Below are 22,422 nucleotides of genomic sequence, written 5' to 3' on the forward strand. Positions count from 1 at the left end.
AGAGGTTAGGGAGGGGAGCTCCTGCCTGGGTGACCCCAAAGAACTCCCTCTGGAGCCCAGCGGACAGGGCAAGCGCTCCCCTTGTTCTCCTGCCATCCTTCTCCTCCCCCGCCACAGCTCCCCTTCCTTGCTGGGATAGCTCCCCCAACCTTGAACCTCCCCAGATTCTGTCTGGACTCCCCACTCCCTGCCAGGTCCCAGTAACAAATCTCACTCCCTTTCGTTAGGTGCGCATGCCTCTGTTTTCCACTAGGTGGCAGAGTCCCAGTGAGCAAGAAATCACTTTTTTTTTCCCAGCCCATTTCCTCCACTTCCAGGGCAAATGCTCGAATAAGAGTCAGCCTGAGTGTATTCTATCCATATCCTGACAACAATTTGCCCCTGCGCTGAGCACAAATAGACCTTTTCCCTGCTTGTGCGCATTCCCTTAAACAATAGCTATATAGCAGGTCTTCCCATTAGCATAGATATGATACTACATCAAGAGATGTAAGTATTAGGCAGGTGTCTTGCTATTATTATTTGGGGGGAGGGGGGAGAGGCAGACATGGCCATACAGAGACAGCTTCCACCTGCCGAGTTATTCCCACTTTGCGTGCATGGGTTATGCCAGGCTGAAGCTAGGGGTCTACTGTGGCTCCATCTGGGTCTTCCCCAGGTGCTGTCAAGCACTGGAACCATCGTCGAACCTGAACCTCTCAGGGTGGGCGTTAACATGAAGCCAGAGCTGGAACTCAAACCTTAGCCCACACCTGCCCCTGTGCTATTTTTAGTTTTGCAAAAGTTAATCCATCTCAGAAGGCAAATGTTTGGAATCCGTGATCTCCACTAGATAATTACCAGTGACCTGGAGGTGGGGGGAACCGGAGTGTGATATGTCCCAGGTAGAGAGTTCCTTTTCCAGTGCTGGGAAGTGTGCTGGGATTTGTGGTGATGAACCCCCAACTCCGGGAACATGGAGGATCACTGGAACACGGGGGAAGGGGGAAAGGCTGCATAATTTGCAAATTATATGTCAATTTTAAAAACCAGGCCCTTGTGTACCTGATTCCATCCTCTGACAGTCCTCTCAGCTACAGCTACAGGCGAGGGTGTTGACATTTTCATCACCATCATAAACTTTTATTCCATTTATTTGAAAGAAAGAGACCCTGATATCCTCTTAAAGGGGTCACCATGGTCTTATATCTCAGAGACCAGGAGAGGATCCCATGGCAAAGCAGGACGAGAGAGGTGTGTGCTCCTGGTTACAGTGAGACCCCCCCGGAGGCCTCCCAAGTGCTCTTCATTGCAGAAGCAATGAACACTTTGTCAGAAAGGACGCCCAGGGCCATGTCCCAACTACCAAGGAGGTCATTGGAGATCTGACTGTCCTTGAAGGCCAAGTACTTCAGGTCAGTCATCTCCCATTGGATCTCCCACATGGGACGGAAGCAGCCTGGGAACCTGCACAGGCTCAAGGCCATCCACGGACTTCGGTGACACCTCGTAACAGCATCGAGGAGCCCCGGGTGGTTCTCACAGTGGAAGAGAAAACTGTAATTTTGTCTGGACACTGCCTTCTCTGTCCTAGCTAGCTTGGGCTTCTTCCCTCTCTTAGGGTGACCATCAGGGTCTCTCAGGAGCTCCAAATTAGCTTAGGTGACAGACAGACTAATCTAGAAGCTCAGAAAAGCAGCTTTCCTAGGGAAAAGTTAGCTTGTAACTGTCAGCCTGTATCGCTGACCAGGCTCCTGACAGGGCATGTTTGCCATCGCTCTTCAGTTTGTACTAGACATCACTAGGTAGAACACCCTCACCATTCTGAGGCAGGGTTCATGTCTTCCTCATCTACTAAATTATTGGGGATCTCTCTGTTCATATATTTAAGACTCTTCTGTTCTCCAACTGTCAATGTATGGCTTGTTACAACTACAGGACTAGTTCATTGCCTTTGCCCTAATGTGTGGAGTTTTGTGAATTCTTACTAGAATGCCATAAGCTGCTGGGTTATTGTAATTCACAACTAGTTTAGTCTTTTGCCATCTACGCTATGATCCAGATAAGTCTTGTAATGAAATGTTTTCAGCGTTGTGCTTTATGTTCTAGGCTCAATGTCTTCTGACACTCTTAGGGTTTCCAGCAACTGGTAAAGTACAATTGTTATTTTAAAAATCCACCATTTGTATACAAAGCAACTGTAGTATTTTCAAAAGTCAAGTAAGTTTAAATCTTAATTCAGAATCATCAATGCTAGACGAAATTGTAACTCCATGGAAACTTAATGTTTACATGCCCTATATGGGTTCAAGTCCTAAAGCCACATGTTAACTTTCATTGGTTCTGTGCCTTCTAATGGACCTAGATAGCAATTTCATGTAGCTCAGAAAGTTTCATGTGTTCTATAATGTTCATTGAGTTTAATTGTTTCAAAACTTGAGCTTAAAAAGAATTATTTCAAACTGATAAATCTAGTTCATAGCCTTAAACACTGCTCAAGTCCAATGTTCAACAAAATATTTCTCATATCTAAGTTCTAAAATTCAAGTATTCAAACTGATGTTTCCACCTATCCCATTACATACTAGGTTGGGAGAGATAATAATTGTCTTTGTTTTGTCATCTAGACTTCAACAAGAAAGAACACCCAGAGCCAAAACAACCTGCCAGGCACATCTGATGACTTCTGCCAGGCGTCTCTGACTTCTACATTCCACTGGGGACCCTTAGACCGACCCCCAGAGGAATACCCAACTGCTGCCTTTGAACTACGCCCCCTGTCAGCAGGAAGCAGTTAAGAACGGTCGTCGTCCCAGTCCCCTAACAGCAGTTAGGGTTACTTCTTCTGGGGGGCGGAATGAGAGAGGAGTTAGAGTGGGTAGTAGGCAGTTAGGGTATTCTGGGTCCCCGAGTAAAAGAGAATTTCCCCACCATGTCTTGGATTCACCAGAGCACGTCTCTTCCAAGGGACAGGGGTGCTATTAGCATATCAATTCCCCACCTGAAGTATCGGCCATCCCCTCTGGCCATTGTGGGAGGGCCTCAGGCCGATCTCTTTATCATTGAAAGGAGAGCAGGAAGAAGTAATACACATCCGCCTAAGGCCTGGAATGTCCTATGTCTGGTATCTCTGTGACCTTTTGTCCCAAGGCCAGGTACCTTGGAAACCAGGAATTTTCTTTGTTTATGGAGAAACATCTTTGAGGGAAACCTTTAAAAGGTGCATTCCCCACCATTGATACGGGTTTTGCTTCTTGTCCTCCTGCCACTATGGCAGAGGACTAGGGTCTTCTATTTACTCTTCCTCCTGCCACTGTGGCAGGGGGTAAGGGTCCTTTCTATCTCAAAACCCCCTCCCGTCACTAGGACGGGAGTCTTCTCTTCTCAGCTTTTCTAATAAATCTTGCGTTAAAACTAAAAAAAAAAAAAAAAGAAAGAAAGAAAGAAAGAAAGAGAGACCTAGGGTGGCAGAGATTTCCGCCATCTGCTCATTAACCTTCCTAAAGTGCTGCAACACCCAGGATTGGATCAAGGCCAAAGCCAGGAGCCTGGAACTCTGTCCAGGTCTCCCACGTGGATGACAGGGACCCAAGCACACAGGCCATCCTCCGCTGCTTGCCCTGGGTTTGGATGAGCATGGAAGCTGAACAGAGTCATGAATGAACTTTGATGCGGAATGCAAGTGCCCCAGGTGGCAGATGCACACCAGACCACCACCCCCAGCTGTCATTTTAAGGAGGAAAAAGGAAAGCTAGCACAGGTGTTGTTTGTGTTAAGGGTAGTTGGCACTGCACACATAAAGGAATGACAGTTGGAGTGCCGGCTGCTCTGCTCCCAAGCCAGCTCCCTACTAAGATGCCTGGGAGGGTAGCAGAAGATGGCCCAAGTACTTAGGCCCCTGCCATCCATGTAGGAGAATGGATGGAGTTCTTGCCTCCTGGCTTTAGCCATCTCTTTTTTTTTTTTTTTTTTTTTAATTTTGGCTTAGGGGAAATGGGTATGGTTTGCAAAAATTCAGTGAATTAGACACCTTCCTAAAGCTATATATTCTTTGTACACATGTGCTAGACTTCACAGGGTTCTTTAAGAAACTGAGTTTAGGGGTTGGCGTTGTGAGATAGTGAGTTAACCTGCCACCTGTAGTGCTAGCCTCTCACATCAACACTGGTTCGAGTTCCTGTTGCTCTACTTCCTATCCAGCTTTATGTGAATGGCCTGGGAAAGCAGCAGAAGATGACCCAAGTGATTGGATCCCTGCACCCACATGGGAGACCTAGAAGAAGCTCCTGGCTGCTGGCTTTGGCTTAACCCAAAATTTGGGGAATGAGCCAGCTTTTGGAAGATTTCTCTCTGTCCCCCTCTGCCTTTCAAGTAACTAAATAACTTTTCAGATTTATTTATTTATTTATTTTTATTTGACAGGCAGATTTACAAAAAAGGAAAGACATAGAGAGATCTTCCATCTGCTGGTTCATTCCCCAAATGGATGTAATGGCTGCAGCTGAGCCAATCCAAAGCCAGAAGCCAGGAGCTCCTTTCGGGTCTGCCATACGGGTACAGGGTCCCAAGACTTTGGGTTATATGCCACTGCTTTCCCAGGCTCATCTGCAGGGAAATAGATTGAAAGTGGAGGAACTAGGACACAAACTAGCACCCTTATTGGATGCTGATGCCACAGGGCAGGAAAGTAACCTGTTAAGCCATAGTGCTAACCCCTAAATATTAAAAACAAACAATAACACATGATCAGGCCACTGCATGCCAAGAAATTCTTTTTTCCTCTTTGACTACTTTATTTGAGAGCTAGAGAGAGCTCCTACCTTCTGGTTCACTCTCCAAATGCCTGCAATGGCTGGGATGGAGCCAGGCCAAAACCAGGAGCCAGGAACTCAAACACATGGGCAGTGGGGACCCAAGCACTACCTGCCAGAGTGTGCATTGGCAGGAAGCATGGGTCAGGAGCCCAATATTGATACCAGGCACTCAGGTATGTGGTGCTAGCATCCTCCTCACTCAGTGCCCAGCTCCAGGACTTGGGGTTCACTCCACTTCCAGCACAGCACACAAAGGTGTCTTCCCAACATCGCTTGTTCAGCCCTGATGCCCTGCACGGTAGCTCAGCTCTGACACCATCTGCCCGGAGTGAGTGCTTGATCCGTATCACAGGTTTATCAGGCCTCAGGTCCCTAGTCACCCCATCTCCAAGGCTGGGTGCAAGGCTCCAATTGTCACATGAACCTCTTGCCCTCCTAGCTGCACCTCAGAGATTCCCACAGCTCTCTCCTTAGGTTTGCTCATTTGCCAGAATGAACTCAAAGAAACACTTGATTGGCATGTAGGTGTCACACAGACACACACACACACCATGAGTTCACCTGGCACCTCACAATGCAGCATTTCCTTGTTATTTGTTTGTTTGTTTTTGCAGATCCAGGGATGGTTGACTGAATCATTGGTCCTGTGGGTGTTGAAGTCCATCACCAGCCCTTGGTCTTTCTAGTTTCCTGTCCCCACCCTGAAACGAATCTAGAAGCTTCCAGCCACCTGTTCTCTCATTTTCTCTAAAGATTTATTTATTTTTTATTGGAAAGGCAGATATGCAAAGAGGAGGAGAGAGAGAGGAAAGATCTTCTGTCCGATGGTTCACTCCCTAAGCGACTGCAACGGCTGGAGCTGAGCCAATCTGAAGCCAGGAGCTTCTTCTGGGTCTCCCATGCGGGTGCAGGGTCCCAAAGCTTTGGGCCGTCCTCAACTGCTTTCCCAGGCCACAGGCAGGGAGCTGGATAGGAAGTGGAACAGCCAGGATTAGAATTGGCGCCCATATGGGATCCTGGCATGTTCAAGGTGAGGACTTTAAGCACTATACTATCACACTGGGCCCCTCTCATTTGTTTTAAAAATTTATCTACTGCCACATCACCCCGAATGTGCCCGATCTTGTTTGTTTTAAAGGTTTATTTTACTGGAAAGGCAGATCTACAGAGAGGAGAGACAGAGAAAGATCTTCCATCGGCTGGTTCACTCCCCCAAATGGCTGTAACAGCCAGAACTGAGCCAGGCTGAAGCCAGGAGCCAGGAGCTTCTTCAGGGTTTTTCACATGGGTGCAGGGTCCCAAGGCTTTGGGCCATTCTCTACTTGTTTACTCAGGCAATTGGCAGGGAGCCGGATGGGAAGTGGAATAGCCAGGACACAAACCAGTATTCACATGTGATGCCAGAGCTGCAAGCAGAATCAGCCTACTATGCCGTGGTGCGAGCCCTATCCATTTTTTTTTTTTTTTTTTAAGGCAGAGGGGAAGACAGACACATACAGAGAAACATCTTGTATCCTCTGGCTCCCTCTTCCAGTTGCCTCAGCAGCTGGGGCTGAACCACGCTGAAGCAGTTGAGGACGGCCCAATGCTTTGGGAACCTGCAACCGCGTGGGAGACCCGAAGAGGCTCCTGGCTTCGGATCGGCATAGTATCGGCCCGTTGCGCTCACTTGGGGAGTGAATCATCGGATGGAAGATCTTCCTCTCTGTCTCTCCTCTCTGTATATCCGCCTTTCCAATGAAAAAATAATAAAAATAAATCTTTAAAAAATAAAAATAAAAATAAAAACAGGAACCCAAGGGGTCTGTGACCCCTGACCCCAGCCCTGGCCTGGGGTCGCTGTGTGGTGTTGGCAGGAAGGGAGGTTTGAGGGGGGACACCGAGGGTTGCCTTCTCACAAGGAAAGTCCTGCTTGTCTGCTGTAGCTCCCCAGTCCTCAGTTGGGGCCTCCCTGCATTTTCCCCAGCTTCCCCTGGCAGGAGGTTGAGAACCTGGACCTCCTTGGGTGGATGTGGGGTTCCCAAACCTCCTACCCACAGCCCTTCCCTGGGTCCATGAACCTGTGTGCCAGAGATGGGGCAAGCCCAGGGTTTGAGGTAAGTGGTCCTTAGCAAGCAAGTTGGAGGCCTGAGGCAGACTCCCCCTACCCTCCTTGGCACTCTGGCTGCACCTGTCAGCCTGTGCCCCTGGGACATCACCCTCTTGTCAAGGACCAGAACAGACTGGCGGGGATGGGGGTGACTTGGTCATCATTGGGCTGCCTTATCTTCCAAAGCATCTACTTTCCCATGTCATTCTGTCCTCATTTCCATAGGAGTGTCCAAGGAGCAGTTCTCTCCATGTCACCCACTTCAGAAGAGCCAGGCCCAAAGAAGTGAAGTCAGAAGCCCAGGGTCCCAGAGCTGACAAGGGAAAGAACAGAAAACTCCCAAAGCCCGCCCCTGCCCCCTCCCCAAGGTTTGAACCCAGCCATGTGTGTGCGTATGTGTGTGGGGTGTGTGTGTGTGTATTTCGTGGGGCACAATGGGGATGGGAGCAGGAAACAGACCCCTCCCACTCCTGACCACTCCCAAAGCCCCTGGGGGCCATGGAGCTACAGGCCCCACTCTGAAACCTGCCTAGCCAGCGCCCGCTTGGGCTCTTCCTTGGACCCTAGCACCCACGGGGACCTGGCATCTCCATGGGCGCCTACACCTGTCCAGGCTGGAGGACCCTCCAGCTCAAGATTCCAACATCCCCATCCTCAAGGCAGCCCGAGCTGGGTGCATACCACCCTCTCTCAGCCATTTTTGATTGATGCAGGGGGACAGCAGTTGAGCCCCACCCCCACCCCGCCCCACGCCCAGCGTGGATACACAGGAAGGTTTAACCCCGTCCACCCAGCTGCACTTACACATTGCACAGGTGGGGAGACTGAGGCAGGCGCTGCCTCCCAGAGACCTGCACACCCTCACTTACCTGATTTGGAAGGAACTCCCCTGGGTCGTGCGCTTGGTGGCTGGGGCAAGGAGATGCTCTGAACGTCCCAGCCTAGCCGCAGCCGCTCGAGAGAGCCAAGCGGCAAAGGGCTCTGAGCGTTGCACCGCCCCAGGCCCGGGCTTTTAGCCAGGGGTGTGGACTCGGGCAGTGCCCATTCCCGCCCTCCTCACTCCAGGGCGTCCTTTGCCCCTTGATCCGGTGCCTCTTCTCCCTTTAGCACGTGGGCGGCAGCTGCCCCGCCGGCTGCAGGCCCGTGGGGCGGCCCTGGCCTGGACCGTGGGCTCGGGAACCTGCCAATCCTAGCCCGCTGGTGCGGCCTCACCTTTAACCCCCTCCTCTCCATGGGGGATCCTCCCGGGGGGGGGGGGGCCCACTCTGGAGTGGGGGTAGGACAGGTGCAGGGCCTCGGCCCAGTGGGCAGAGGAAGGATCTGGGCTAGCCCCCCATTCCCTCCTTTAGACCTTTCCTAACCCTCCAGGCCCTCTGGCACTCCAAGGGGGGTGGGTATTCCCTGGATCCTGACCCTTGCCCTGCTATGGTTGGGATAGTTGCCCCTTTCATCTCTTCCTTACCCTCAAGTCCACTCTGTAGCAGCCCTGCCTCCTGCACACCCTCCCAAGTCCCATGCTGAACCCCTCCCTTCTGGTCACCTGTTCCACAGCCCCCCACTCCTGTCCCTCCTGGAACCCCTCTCTCTGGGTCTCTTCCCCTTCTTGGGTCCCTGCCTCCTCCCCCAGCTTCTCTCTCCCATCCCCTTTCCTGAATTCCCCTAAACAGCCCCCACCTGGCTCCCCCCTATAGCACCCTACTCTTCTACCTCCCCTGGCCAAGTCCTCCCACACTCTCACATTCCTGGCTTGCGCATCTCAGGATTAACTTCTCCTGCACCAATCTCTGTGGCCAAGGTGAAGTAGGCATCTTTTCAGCTTGTGTCACTTCTGAGTTGTCTCGACATGGTGATGTCTACCGCGTCCATTTTTTCCAAGTTTGTTTCTGGATTTTTCCTGGTCAGTGCAACTCACAAGGGTCTGTATTCAGTCTGGTGAAGCTTTTCCATCTGTTGAAATGAGCATGATCCAACGGTGACCGAGGATCGAAATCTAGCAATGGGGCAGCAGTTAGGTTTATCCTCCACTCCAAGCACCAGCACCCCACATAGATGCAAGTTTGTGTCCTGGCTGCTCCTCTTCCCATCCAGTTCCCTGCTTGTGGCCTGGGAGGATAATCAAGGAGGCCCAGAGCCTTGGGACCCTGCACTCAAGTGGGAGAACCAGAAAAAGCTCCTGGCTTCAGATTGGGTCAGCTCTGGCAGCTGCAGCCATTTGGGGAATGAACCAGCAGATGGAAAAGCTTTCTCTCTGTCTCTCCTTTCTATAAATCTGCCTTTCCAATAAAAATAAATCTTAAAAAAAGATGTCTTGTGGGACGCCTGTATCCCATGTTGGAGTACCTGGTACTCCTCCTTTTCCAATTTCAGATTCTTAATACATACCCTGGGAGGCAGCGAGGATGGCTCAGGAAGTTGGGTCCCGGATGGAGCTCCATGGGAGATTCGGATGGGATTTCGGATGGCTTCTGCTTGACACAGCCCTGCCTGTTGCAGCATTTGGGGAGTGAACCAGTGGATGGAAGAGCTCTCTCAGTGTCTCTCTCTCTCTCTGATTCTAGAATAAATAAATAACCTCTATATTTACAAAAGGGTCCAGCCATGCAGTGTTCAAGTTGTCAGAGTCCTTGCTGAGCTGGCTGCCCCTGGGGTGGAGGAGCCGGGCAACCAGCTCACCTGTAAGCCCTAAGGGGGCACTGCATGCAGGGTGGAAGAGGCAAGGCCCAGGCCAAGGCTCCAACTGGAGTGGGCAGTCAGGATGAATGTAGCAGGGCTGCCCAACGGTGGCCCAGGTCCCCACTGCTCCCAAGAGCTCCCCACTGCTGCTGGGGGCAGGCAGCAGAGGTGGAAGGAGCCCTGCTAAGGAGCACAGCCGAGGCCCCCTGCGATGGCTGTGGGTGGTTGGCACGTGCTGGCAGGGACAGTGTGGCAAGGTTGGGCCCAGGACAGGTCTGGGCCCATCTGAGCTCACGTTGCCCAAGGAGAAAAGCAGTGTTTTGCTGGTAGGCACTCTAGGCCTGGCTAATGCCAAATGTGGGAAAACCTTGGGATTCTGCTCCCACTTGGAAGAAGCTCCTGGCTTTGGATTGGCTCAACTCTGACCGTTGTGGCCACTTGGGGAGTGAAACAGCAGGTGAAAGATCTTTCTCTCTGTCTCTCCTTCTCTCTATAAGTATGCTTTTCCAATAAGAATAAATAAATTATTAAAAAGTTATATTTCTTAAAATACTAAAGACAGGGCCCGGCGTGATGACGCAGTGGTTAAGGTCCTCACCTTGAATGCCCGGGATCCCATATGGGCGCCGGTTCTAATCCTGGCGGCCCTGCTTCCCATCCAGCTCCCTGCCTGTGGCCCGGGAAAGCAGCCAAGGACGGCCCAAAGCTTTGGGACCCTGCACCCATGTGGGAGTCCCGGAAGAGGTTCCTGGCTTCGGATTGGCTCAGCTCCAGCAATTGCGGCCACTTGGGGAGTGAATGATCGGACGGAAGATCTTCCTCTCTGTCTCTCCTCCACTGTGTATATCTGAGTTTCCAATAAAATAAATAAATCTTAAAAAAAAAAAAAAAGCACCCAAGCTGAGAACACTCCAAACATCCACTGACAGGGTGGATAGAAGAGCGGCAGAACCGCACAGCGGAATGCCCTGCAGGGAAATGCAAGGATGGACATTACAGTGGTTCCTGAGCAGGCAGCTGTCCAGGGCATCTTGGGCTTTCCTGCTGCTGCGGCCCCTGGGAGGCAGCAGCTGTGCATGTCCCTGCAACACATGTGGGAGATGTGGATGAAGTTTCAAGCTCCAGGTGGAACCCTGGCCCAGTCTTGCCAGTTGTGGGCATTTAAGGGGTGAACTAACAGACGGAAGATTCTCTCTCTGCTCTTCAAATAAAATAAAAATGGTTGATAATAACAATAATGCTTTAGGCTTTTTTTAAAAAAAAAGATTTCTTTATTTTTATTGGAAAGGCAGACTTACAGAGAGGAGAAACAGAAAGCTTTTCCACCTGATGTTTCACTCCCCAAGTGGCTGCAACTGCTGGAGGTCAGTCAACCCAAAGCCAGGAGCTTCTGCTGGGTCTCCCACGCAGGTGCAGGGTCCCAAGCTTAGGATTGTCCTCTACTGTTTTCCCAGGCCACAAGCAGAGTTGGAACAAAAGTGGAGCAGCTGGGACAGGAACCAGTGCCCATATGGAATCCCAGTGTTTGCAAGGTAAAGATCAGGCAATTGAACCATGGCACTGACTTATGTTGATAATAATTCTTAGTGACAGAAGCCAAATACAACTCAGTCTCCACTGCAGGAATTCATTTCGACACAAGTTCATATGGATCATGCAGACACAAAGTAAATCAAGAATGGAGTTATTTGGGGATGGAGATGAGGGATGTGGGGAAGGATGAGAAAGGAGCAAAGGGACTTTTGAGCGGGGACAGTGGAGAATGTGTTCATCTTTAGAAGATTTATTTAATTAGGGCCCGGCATGATAGCATAATGGTTAAGGTCCTCACCTTGAACGCACCAGGATCCCATATGGGCACCAGTTCTAATCCCGGCGGCTCCACTTCCCATCCAACTCCGTGCTTGTGGCCTGGGAAAGCAGTAAAGGACGGCCCAAAGCCTTTGGGACCCTGCACCCATGTGGGAGTCCCGGAAGAGGCTCCTGGCTTCTGGCTCCAGATCGGCATAGTACCAGCTGTTGCGGCCATTTGTAGAGTAAATTATTGGACGGAAGATCTTCCTCTCTGTCTCTCCTCCTCTCTGTACATCTGCCTTTCCAATAAAATAATAAAGAAATCTTTAAAAATTTTATTAAAAAATAAACTTCTACTTTTAAAAAGATTTATTTAATTTTTATTTATTATTTTTTAAAGATTTATTTTTGTTGGATAGGCAGATTAATGGAGAGAAGGAGGGACACAAGGAAAGAATCTTTGTCCACTGGGTTATTTCCCAAGTAGCAGCAATGGCTACAGCTGAGCTGATCTGAAGCCAGGAGCCAGGAGCTTCTTTTGGGTCTCCTCCCAAGTCTCTGGGCCATCCTCTGTTGCTTTCCCAGGATACAAGCAGGGAGCTGGATGGGAACTAGAGCAGCCAGATTACGCAAGGTGAGGACTTATCCACTGAGCCATTTGCACCCAGCACTGGGGCGGCCACCTGCTGCCCCCCTGGGGAAGCAGTGCATTAAAGAATAGGAAGACAGAGCTGTGACTGGAAGGTAGTGGTGGGGGCGCTGTGATTCAGGTCTGGGGTGTCCCAAGCCCAACCTCCTGAGACACATCAAGATGGGGAAAATCAAATTTCAAGCCATTTCCAAGACACAGAGGTAGCCTGCTCTGCTCCCACTGGAGACCCTTGTACCCTGCCTATCCAGGATGCTCCATCTGGTGCTCTCCGGAGGAGTCCTCCTTGGGCCTTGCAGCCTTAGCTTAAGGACTTCCCTCTGGTCCCCTCATTTCCAATCCCAACACAACTGTCACCTCTTCAGGGAAGCCCTCTTGACTGTGGCAAAGCGGGACCAAGCCCTCTCACTGCTGCTGGGGTTTCCTGGAGCCTTTCCTGAGATGCGGACTCCTCCCAGCCCTGGTCCAGCCTGGGTTATCAAGACAGACGACAGGTGGAGCATCTGCACGAATACCTGGGTTCCAACAACCCATTCCACAGAAGAGAAGACTGAGACTTGGAGAAGTGAAGGGATTTACCTGAGCTGAAGGCTCTGAAATAGGGTACAGGGCGGGGATGAGAAATAGCTCTAGGTATCTTAAGCATCCCCTCTCCCTCCCCAAGGTGGGAGGGGCGTGCCTGGGTGGGCGTGAGGGAGCGAGCGGGCGGGGCAGTCGTGGTGAATGGGGCGCAGATGTCGGGATGGCACGGAGAAATCGGTTCGTGCTGGATGAAGCCGGGCGCGTCTTCTCCCCGCGCGCCCAGGGGTGCGGTGCCACCCCCTTCCCTGCCCCCGCCAGCCCGGCGGCGCGGTCCCTTTAAGAGCGGGCGGGGCGCCCCCTGGCGGCGGAGCCGCAGCCGGATCCCGGATCCCGGAGCCGGAGCCGGGGCGGAGCGGGCCGAACGGGCCGAGCCAGCAGCCGAGCTGGGGGCGCGGGCGGGCGGCATGTACCGGGCCCGGGCGGCGCGGGCGGGGCCGGAGCCCGGCAGCCCGGGGCGCTTTGGGATCCTCAGCACCGGGCAGCTCCGGGACCTGCTTCAGGATGAACCCAAGCTGGACCGGATCGTGCGGCTTAGCAGGAAGGTAGAGCGCGGCGGGGCTGCGAAGAGGGGGCGCGGGGGGCCGGGCCGCGGCCTGGCCGGGACCTGCCTGCTTGCCTGTCCGCCCCGGGGCGCAGGGCCGCGCGTGCCCGGCGGGGGGCACGGAACGAGTGATGGGGGACCCCTGCGGAGCCGCCCCCCCCGACCCCCGGGGGTGGGGGATGGAAAGGGGGTACCGGGCTCCGGCCTGGGGCGGGTCGGGGAGGTGCCCGTGCCCGCCCCCCCACTCCCAACGCCCGGGCTGGCCGCGAGGCGTGTCCTACGGCGGATGCTCCGGGGAGGTGTGTTCGGGGTGGGGGGCAGCGGTTGGTCGTGGGGTGTGTGGGGAGGGATTGGGGGGAAGGTGGGGGGCTTTGGCTCGCACGCGCAAACCAGTGCCCAGAAAGGGGAGGCGCCTTCCCGAGGGAGGGAGCGCTGGAGCGAGGTTGAGGGGGCTGGCTGGACGCCTGGGGGGACCCCTGCGAGGGGGTTGGGCACGGGGAGGGGGGGCGACAGCGGCGCGCGCACGCAGGGGAGCTGGGTACCCCGCGCTGGGGAGGGGGCCTGAACCAAGCCGAGCTGTGTGTGTGTATTCCTCGGTAGGCCACCATAGGAGAAAGTTGTGTATTTTCCAGAGATAGGCCTGGGCTGCTGGGCTGTTTGGGGAGGCACCGGGGGGGGGGGGGGGGGGGGGTGTGTGTGTGTGTGTGTGTGTGTGTGTGTGTGTGAAGGAGGAGCAGGTGTTCCTGCCACCTGCCAGGGGATGGGGTTGGGGGGCGGGAAACGAGGTCTCCACGGCAGGGAGGGGGCCTGGCCCAGGGATGGGGCTCTGCTCTGTGCAGGAAGTGGGAAGCAGGGTGCTGGGGTATCAGAGTGGAGAGGGGTGCGTCTGTGTGTATGTGTGTGTGTGTTCTTGGTAGATATGGATGGGGGGGCCTGGGAGTTCCGCTTTGGAGGAGAGAGAAGGGTGCGCTGTGAAGACAGGGGGTGTGTTCTGGAAAGGGGCAGGGTGCCCACCTCACTGTGGAGAAGGTCGGGGTTGTGGGCAGGGACACCTGAGGAGGAAGCAGACAAAGCCTTGGAATGCCAGGGCAGCTGCCCAGGCATGGAAAATGGGACAGCGGCAGGAGGCGGGCTCCTCCCAGGACCCTGGGCACACAGATTAATTGAAAGATTACAAATTAACTACTGTTTGTAGAGGCCACCACAGGGATGTGTTTCTCTCTCGGGTCTCACAGTTACCCCACATGGTAGGAGCCCAGGGTACAAACCCCCCTCCCTGCCCAGCCCAGCCCCCTCCACCTGTGGGCAGGTGCCTTGGGCTTGGCGCCCTGGGGGGTAAGCTGGGGGTGGACTCCCTGATTATCCCCCTATGTTGGCAGTTCCAGGGCCTGCAGCTGGAGCGTGAAGCTTGCCTGGCCTCCAACTACGCGCTGGCCAAGGAGAACCTGGCCCTACGACCTCGCTTGGAGATGGGCCGGGCTGCCCTGGCCATCAAGTACCAGGAGCTGCGGGAGGTGGCTGAGAACTGCGCCGACAAACTGCAGCGACTAGGTGAGGGAGCTCGGGACGGGTGTGGGGAAGAGGGGAATTGGGAAGAGTTGTTTTGGCTTTGGTGGTGGGTTGTGCTGCCCATGGCCTCCTACAGAATGGAAGTGAGGAGCAGGCAGGGTTGAAAGAGGGAGCTTGTAGTAGGGGCTTCAGCCCTGGGCTGGTATGGGGTGGGGTGGGGTGGAGGTGTGTTGAGCCGTGGCAGCAACAATGTCCAAACCCATCATATGGATACTGCTCAGACAGGGAAACAGCAGGGCCCAGTGTGATGGCTCAGTGGCTGAATTCTCACCCCACAAGTGCTGGCATCCCATAGGGATGCCAGTTTGTGTCCCGGCTGCTCCACTTCCCATCCAACTCCCTGCTTGTGGCCTGGAAAAACAGTAAAGCCTTGGGACCCTGTACCTGCATGGGAGACCCAGAAGAAGCTCCTGGCTTCTGGCTTCGGATCGGCTCAGCTCCAGCCATTGTGGCCATTTGGGAAGTCAATCAGAAAATAGAAGATCTTTCTCTCTGTCTTTCCGTAAATCTGATCTGCTTTTACAATAAAAACAAAAATAAGAAGACAAGCAGCAGGGGGAGGGAGTGGGAGAAGCAAGAGACATAGAAGGCCACACGGAACGACAATGAGTCCGTCCAGGGTGACTAGCTTGCCCTGGAGGGCAGGGGCCGCTGAGGGTCACTCGCCATCCTTATGTCTCCTCAGAGGAGAGCATGCACCGCTGGAGTCCCCACTGCGCCCTGGGCTGGTTGCAGGCCGAACTAGAGGAGGCGGAGCAGGACGCTGAGGTGAGGGGACGGGTGGCCAGGCCAGGGCCTCTTGGGAGGGCCAGGCTGGCGAACCCCACCTGCAGGAAACCCAAGTATGGCTTCTCTGGGCCCCCGTGGAGCCGCTTCCAAGTTGTCCCCCTGCCCGCCCCTGTCCCAGGAGCAGATGGAGCAGCTGCTACTCGGGGAGCAAAGCCTGGAGGCCTTCCTTCCCGCCTTCCAGCGTGGCCGTGCCCTGGCCCACCTGCGTCGGACCCAGGCGGAGAAGCTGCAGGAGCTGCTGCGGCGCAGGGAGCGCTCTGGCGCCGGCCAACCAGCCCCCTCTGCGCCCTCGGAGCCTCCCAAGGCCTTTCCCGCGGCTGCGGCTGTGCTCCCCACAGGGGCCGCCCGGGGACCGCCGCCAGCAGCTGCGGCTGTGCCCCGGAGCCTGCCCCCTTTGGACTCCCGCCCAGTGCCCCCGCTGAAGGCCTCCCCCGGGTGCCCCCTCGGCCCCGCTCCTCTGCTGAGCCCCCGGCCCTCGCAGCCCGAGCCCCCCCACCGGTAGGATTTAGGGTGCGGTCCCCCGGCATGGGACCCAGACAAACTTGATGCAGAGGGGGAAAGGGGGACTCCTCCTCCTCTCCCCCAAAACTGCCTGGGTGGGGGGGAGGGGCAGGCCCCTCCCCCCTGGCTTCAGGCAGGTCCCCCACCCTGGCCCTGGAGGCTGAGCTGGGGAGGACTTGGGTCACCTGGACACAGAGGGTTGGGGGGGTGGGCAGGTGCCAGGGCTTAGGGGGCACTGAGGCACCTCTGCCTTTTTTTTTTTTTTCTTTTTTTGGTCTCCCACTTTGGGTCGTCCAGGGTGGTGGGCCAACCTTCAAGAAAGAACTTTCGTCACCTTCTAGGGGAGGCCTGGGGCCCTGCTGCCCCACTCTGGGCTCGTACAATGCCAACGCCAAGGCTAAGCAGGAGTGCTCTCCATCATATCCTCCCCCACACCGTGTGGAGCCTACCTTTGCCTCTTTCCCCCTACCCCCCGAGTTCTGGGGCACACTATCCTGGAGCCAGGTGGGCCGCCCCCAATGATGGGGCCTGTGTGCCCTGCTAGCTAGTTGGCTCGCTTGCTGGCTCACTCACTCGTTGGCGCTCCGGACCCCACTGGGGGCAAGGTAGGGCCAGGAGCTTCTGACCCGCACAGGTGAGAGTGGGCCGTCTCCAGGAAAAGACTGTCCTGTATTTTTTCTGTCCCCTCCCATCTCCTTAGAATGGAAGCTTTCCGAGGGCAGGTCCTTGTCTTTGTATGTTCTGTCCCCAGCCCCAGCCCCTAGGGGTCGTGAATAAATGTGATGATGAGGATGCCCGGCAGCCCCCTGAGTCCTCTCTGCCCACCTCGTCCAGGAAGCCTTTCCTGATGGCCAGTCCTCAAGAGCCTCTCTTAATTGACCTGAAGCCCCATCTTGGCTCTCAGTGCTCCCACTTGTCTGTGTGACCATCTTTTCTGGGGTCATTCATAAGCCCAAACAGGGTGGTACTTGGGCCTTCTCTGGTCTGGCAGATCGCCACGCCCACCGAGTGAGCGATGGAGGGGGTTGTGTCAGACCCCATGCACTGGTCTTCAGCTGGGTGGCAGGGAGTGGGGCAGAGTGGGTGGGTGAGCAAGGACGTGGCTTGGGTCAGCTTAGGTTAAGCCTGAAGGGTGAAGAGGTCTGAAAGGGTTTGTACATAAGGTCTGGGGGTGGGGGGAAAGGGGTCAGCAATCTGCTGTGTGTGTGCCCAGCAAAGCTGATGTCAGTGTGGTCAGTATTCACAGAAATAGAACCTTCTAGAACGAGGCAGGTATGATTCGGTTGTACTTCTCGCTGGAGAATTGCGCTGCAAGAGGGACCTGTGAAAATGGCGCATGCGTAGTGACAGTGACGAGGGACACGATTGTCCCACAAGAAGGTGTTGAAGGCACGCTTCCATCATTGGGTCACGTGTGCATGCGTGCACGTGTGTGTGCGCGGGAGATGTCGCGTCTTTGGATCTCAAAGCACTCGGGTAGGGGGAGGGGTGGAAATCATGGGGAACCAGAAGTGCACCCCATGTGTTGCTTGCGAAATTGAGTCTTCTCCCAGAGGTAGAGTTGGTGCTCTCTCCTGAGATGGTTGTCCCATGGGACCGGGCCTGCTTGTTGGAGTTGACGGCCCCTCACTGAGCTCTAGCGCATCCCTCTAGACCTGGAGGTGGGCACACGCTCACACCACTTACCTTTCCCTCCGGTTAGCACCTCCGAGCCTTCCTCCACTATCTGACATTGAGGAGCAGAGCAGCTACTGCTCGGAGCCTGGCTCTTGGCTTTCCAGAGACAGCGGAGGAAAAGACCCTCTGTATGAAGGGACTGGCATGGTGCAGTGGGTTAAGCTGCTGCCTGGGATCCCCATCTGCTCCATTTCAGATCCAGTTCCCTGCTCATTTTCATTTCCCGCCTGGAAAAGCAGCAGAAGATGGTCCCGACACTTGATCCCCTGGCACCCATGTGGAAAGCTGGATGGAGCTGCTGGCTCTGGACAGGACTGTTGTGGCTGTCTGGAGAGTGAACCAGTGGATGGAAAGCTCTTCTCTCTTTGTAAATCTGCCTTTCAAACACGCACACACATGGAAAGGAAAGACACAGGCAAGAGAGGAGCTGGGGTGACGAGTGCTACCATGGGAAGCAGGCAGGGTCTTTCCAAAGGACCTCCCACACATCTCCTTTTCCACAAAGAGCTCAGACTCCAGCTTTCCAAGGGTTGGAAAAGCTGGCTGCCCTCGGGGTTCAGCTGTTGCCTGAGGAAGACCTGAGGCAGATGGGGAGGGACCCTACCAGTGTGTGGAATTATACCTAGTTCTTCCTGGGGCCAGAAGAAAGGCCCAGAGTGGTCTTAAAAACAACAAACAAAGAAACCAAATCTTCATGTATTCGAGGGCACATGGAATGTTCTGGAAAGTTCCAGAAGGTTTCAGGCAATCTGGGTTCTCCCTTCAACTGGCCAGTTCTTAGAATGTTCTGTATCTAGGTTCCTGGGGCCCCAGAGATTGTTGCTACTATGTCTGATCCTCTGTGAGAGAGCAAGCTTGGGGAGGTGGTAGCGTGTGTGTTGAGGGGGAGTTCACATGAAGGAATCTGATAAAGATCCTATGACAGCCAGTCAACCAGCCCCCAAACTCCACCCAAATGGTGAAACTACCCATTTTCTATTTAAAAAATAAAAATGTTGCCTTTAAAAGCATCATTAGGAATCATTTAGGAATAAGCATCATTTATGAATCTCTAGCTTCTGCTTTTCCTAAGCTTTTTTTTTTTTAGAGAGATTTTGTTTATTTTTATTGGAAAGGCAGGTTTACACAAGAAAACACAAATCTTTCATCCGCTGGTTCACTTCCCAAGTGGCTGCAACAGCTGATCCGAAGCTAGGAGCCAGGAGTTTCTTCCCAGTCCCCCATGTGGGTGCAGGGGAAAGATTAGCCAGTTGTGCCGGGCCCTCCCCTCTTGTTTTCCAAGAAAACAAGAAATAATGACATGGACTCAAGGCTCCCCGAGGTGAGCAGGCCTGAACCGCAGAGTACTCCATGTCAAACTGCAGCTAAGAGCTTGCCCCTGACCCCAGCCGGGGCAAGAGAGAGGATTGAATGTTTCCAAAGTGTCAAGTTGGCTGAAGCTGCTGCAGATTCCTCCCTGTGCATCTCAAGCTTCCACGGAAGATGGGATGAGTCACTGTAATGCACCCTAGGGCCGCTGGCTTGGCCTGCAGCCTCACCGCACCTGTCAGCCTCAGAGCATCTTTCCATCCCTACAGGGAGTAAGGTGCCGCCCTGCATCCTTGCAGGCTCGTGTAGCAATGGGATGCAGCTTAGGGCGTTGCACACTCCAGCATCTGTAGAGACTAAAGAGGTGACACAGTTGCAAAGCAGTCCAGCTTTTTGTTTGTTTGAAGGTTTATTTGTAAGACAGAGAGCTCTTTCACCTGCTGGTTCAATCCCCAGATGGCCTCTAATGTCCGAATCTGGACCAGGCCAGAACCAAAATTCCAGGAACCTGGGTCTCGCGTGTGGGTACAGAGGCCCAGGGACATAGGGCATGTGCTGCCTTATCAGTCGCATTAGCAGGAAAGCTGAACTGGAAGTAGAGCCGCCAGGACTTGAACTGATATGGGATACTGGCCTCGCAGGATGTGGCTTAAGTCACGGCACCATGTTACTGGCACAGCCCATGCCCGCCAACAAATGCTCCCAGCACCCCCCACCTCATTTACTGGAAACTCATGATCCTGTTTATATGGTTTCCAAGGTTGCTAAGATTGGGGGTAAGGAAATGACTTCCGTAGCCACCGGTGGTAGATAAAGACCTGGCACATTTCACCTCTGTGGAGGGAAGGGGAGCGGCTAGGGGGCGGGGCCTCTCTGCTTCCAATCCCAGCTTCTTGCTAACCCAAGGCAGCAGGTGCTGGGCACCACCAACTCCGACTAGCTGCCCCTGTGGGAGGCACAGGCTGAGCTCTGTGCTCCCAGCTTTAACCCTGCCCAGTTTAGCTGCCTGTGGGCATCTGGGGAGTGAACCAACAGATAGGAACCACCTCAGTCCTTCAAATAAATAAAAAGTAAAATAATAATAATATGAAAAGCAACGGGTGTGTGTTACTTGGCTTCTCCTATGACCGTAAGAGAATTAGGAGAGTTCAAATTTGGAAAAGCCATTGATCTGAAAAGCAGAGACTTGGGGACATGCACCATCTGCTGAGTCACTCCCCAAATACTTGCAAGCGCTGGGGCTGGGCCGGGGGAAGCCAGGGGCTGGAAAGTCCATCCGAGTTTCCCCAGGGGGCGATACTCAAGGCAGCCTCTGCTGCCACCCAGGGTGTGTGTTAGCAGAAATTTGGGACATGAAGTGGACATGGGATTCAAACCAGGCACTCTTGTAAGGGAGGGAGGCCTCCCAAGGGATGTTTTTTCTTTAATTTTCCTTTTTTTTTTTTTTTCCAATAAGCTTTCATCCATTAATTCACTCCCCAAGACCCGCAATGGCTGAAGTTGCGCCAATCCGAAGCCAGGAGCCAGAAGCCTCCTCTGGGTCTTCCATGCAGGTGCAGGGTCCCAAGGCTTTGGGCCGTCCTCCATTGCTTTTCCAGGCCACAAGCAGGGAGCTAGATGGGAAGCGGGGCTGCCGGGATTAGAACCGGTGCCCATATAGATTCCTGGCACGTGCCACCAGCACGCCATGATGATGCCAGCCTCTTGCAAGATACCTCCTTTGGATTAACAGCAGGTGCCCTTATTGGGCTGAGGATGTGAGGGAGGAAGGACCAGCCCAGAAATGTCCATAGTGCCACTGACCATCGGGGCAGATGGTGAGAGCACTCTACAAACAGTGAGAGCTCCGGGTACGCTTGAGGTTGGGAGGCCAGGAGTCTGCCCTCACTGGGGTCTGACACGTGAGCCTGAAGGACACTTAACTCCCTACACAAGCCTGCACGTGGAGCAGGGATTCCCCAGGACCCCTTCTTGGGCAGGTGGCAATGTGTGGTTTCATCACAGGCCTGGGGAACCCTGGAGAGGAGACAAAAGGCCATTTGGAACCCGCCTTTCTGGTGCATGGAATTCCAGAACGTTCTAGAGCTGCCCCTTCTCTCAGCCTGTTTTCACAGAGCCTTCCAAGAAAGCTCATGGTTCAAAGACACTGGGCTCTGCCATGTCCAACAAAGGAGTATTGGAGGGGCAGGAGGGCACTCGATGCCTCCGCCTCAACTGGTGGCTCTTAGGAACTTCTGGCTCAGCCAGTGCACGACCCAGTGGGTAAGTCCCTGTGGTAATCATCTCTGGTCCTAGTGGAACAAAGGCGCACCCAGAGAAGTTAACACCGGACATCCGAAGGAAGCAAGCAGGACCCTGAGGGGTCCTTCTGCACAGAGGCAAAAGGGAAAAAGCAGCTGGGCCCAGGAGGCAGAAGTCACAGCCAAGTCCAAAGGTTCCCTTGCCTGGCGCACTGAACACAGCCTGGAGCAGGCTGGGACCCTCCCACCCTGGCTGAGCAACCTGAGCCTGCCTTCATCACCAGGAATGCGGTAATAAACCAAACCTACAAGGTGTGTGTGCGGTGCTAATTAACAGGCACCAACAACAGCTCCCGGACCGTGTCAGGGAGAAGGGGCTGGCGGTGGCCTAAAAAGGCCCTAGGCAGGCAGGGGTGGCCAACCATCCGAGTGGACGCCCTTGGCTCCGGGGTTGGATCACACTGATGCATCTTACAGGACAGCAGTGTTTTGCAGGTTGGACTCCCCTCCCCCAAAGCCTTCTTTTTATGTACCACCAGGTCTGGGGGGCAGAACATCTTCGAACTATCATCTTGGTAGAGGGAAAACAAACTTGAGGGGTGTGACGTAAGGGGCCCAGGGTATGAGAGACTGCTCAATAGTGCTCCCACAAATCCACTAGGAGACCCTAACCTGATGGAAACCCACAAATTGGTCAAGTCCCTGGGCTTTTCTTACAGCTCTCTTCTTGTTGGCACTCATTTGCTTCTGCCAGTTTCTTTCACTAAATTCCAACCCCCCTCACCCCTGCCAATGTTAATTCAACAAGATGTTCCAAAGTTATTTTCCAAATACGAAACAGAACAGCAGTGTATGCTCTCTCACAAAGCACCTCCCCCCGCCCCAGTTTTCTCCCCGCTTTGCCCCAGGACAGTCTGAACCAGGGTGGGCTCACCCTGATTACTGACAAGCTATGAGCCCAGCTCCACCTCGCACCCCAGGGACTCCCTCCACTTCAAGGGCCAGACTGGGACAAGGTGTGGGCCGAATCCCAACTTTCACAAGGATTTGCACCCAAGACGCTGAGCTGCCACACACCTCTGCACCTTTGCAGACCCTGGACTTGGACCGTCTTGAGCTCTGGACCCCTTACTGCAAACTCCCATGGCCTCAGCTTCAGGGCCAAAGCCAACTTGCCGCACTGTCACCCCCTTGGAGCCATTGCAGGGCAGATCTGG

The 22,422-nt window shown here is 54.1% G+C and overlaps 1 protein-coding gene across 2 annotated transcripts; it reads left to right on the plus strand.

The window, feature by feature from the left end:
• Nucleotides 1–12,984: 12,984 nt before the first annotated feature.
• On the plus strand, nt 12,985–15,981 carry LOC121168010 (vacuolar protein sorting-associated protein 37D). Of its 2 annotated transcripts, XM_040997766.1 has the most exons (4): nt 12,985–13,122; nt 14,501–14,672; nt 15,376–15,458; nt 15,598–15,981. In XM_040997766.1, the coding sequence occupies exons 1-4, from the start codon at nt 12,985–12,987 to the stop codon at nt 15,979–15,981; spliced, it is 777 nt and encodes a 258-aa protein (XP_040853700.1). The 2 variants fall into 2 exon arrangements, with proteins under 2 accessions (XP_040853700.1, XP_040853701.1); XM_040997767.1 differs by lacking the exons at nt 14,501–14,672; nt 15,376–15,458.
• Nucleotides 15,982–22,422: the final 6,441 nt, after the last annotated feature.

The sequence above is a fragment of the Ochotona curzoniae genome, unplaced genomic scaffold (genome assembly GCF_017591425.1).
Source record: "Ochotona curzoniae isolate NIBS_2020 unplaced genomic scaffold, NIBS_Ocur_1.0 patch437, whole genome shotgun sequence".
NCBI lineage: Eukaryota > Metazoa > Chordata > Mammalia > Lagomorpha > Ochotonidae > Ochotona > Ochotona curzoniae.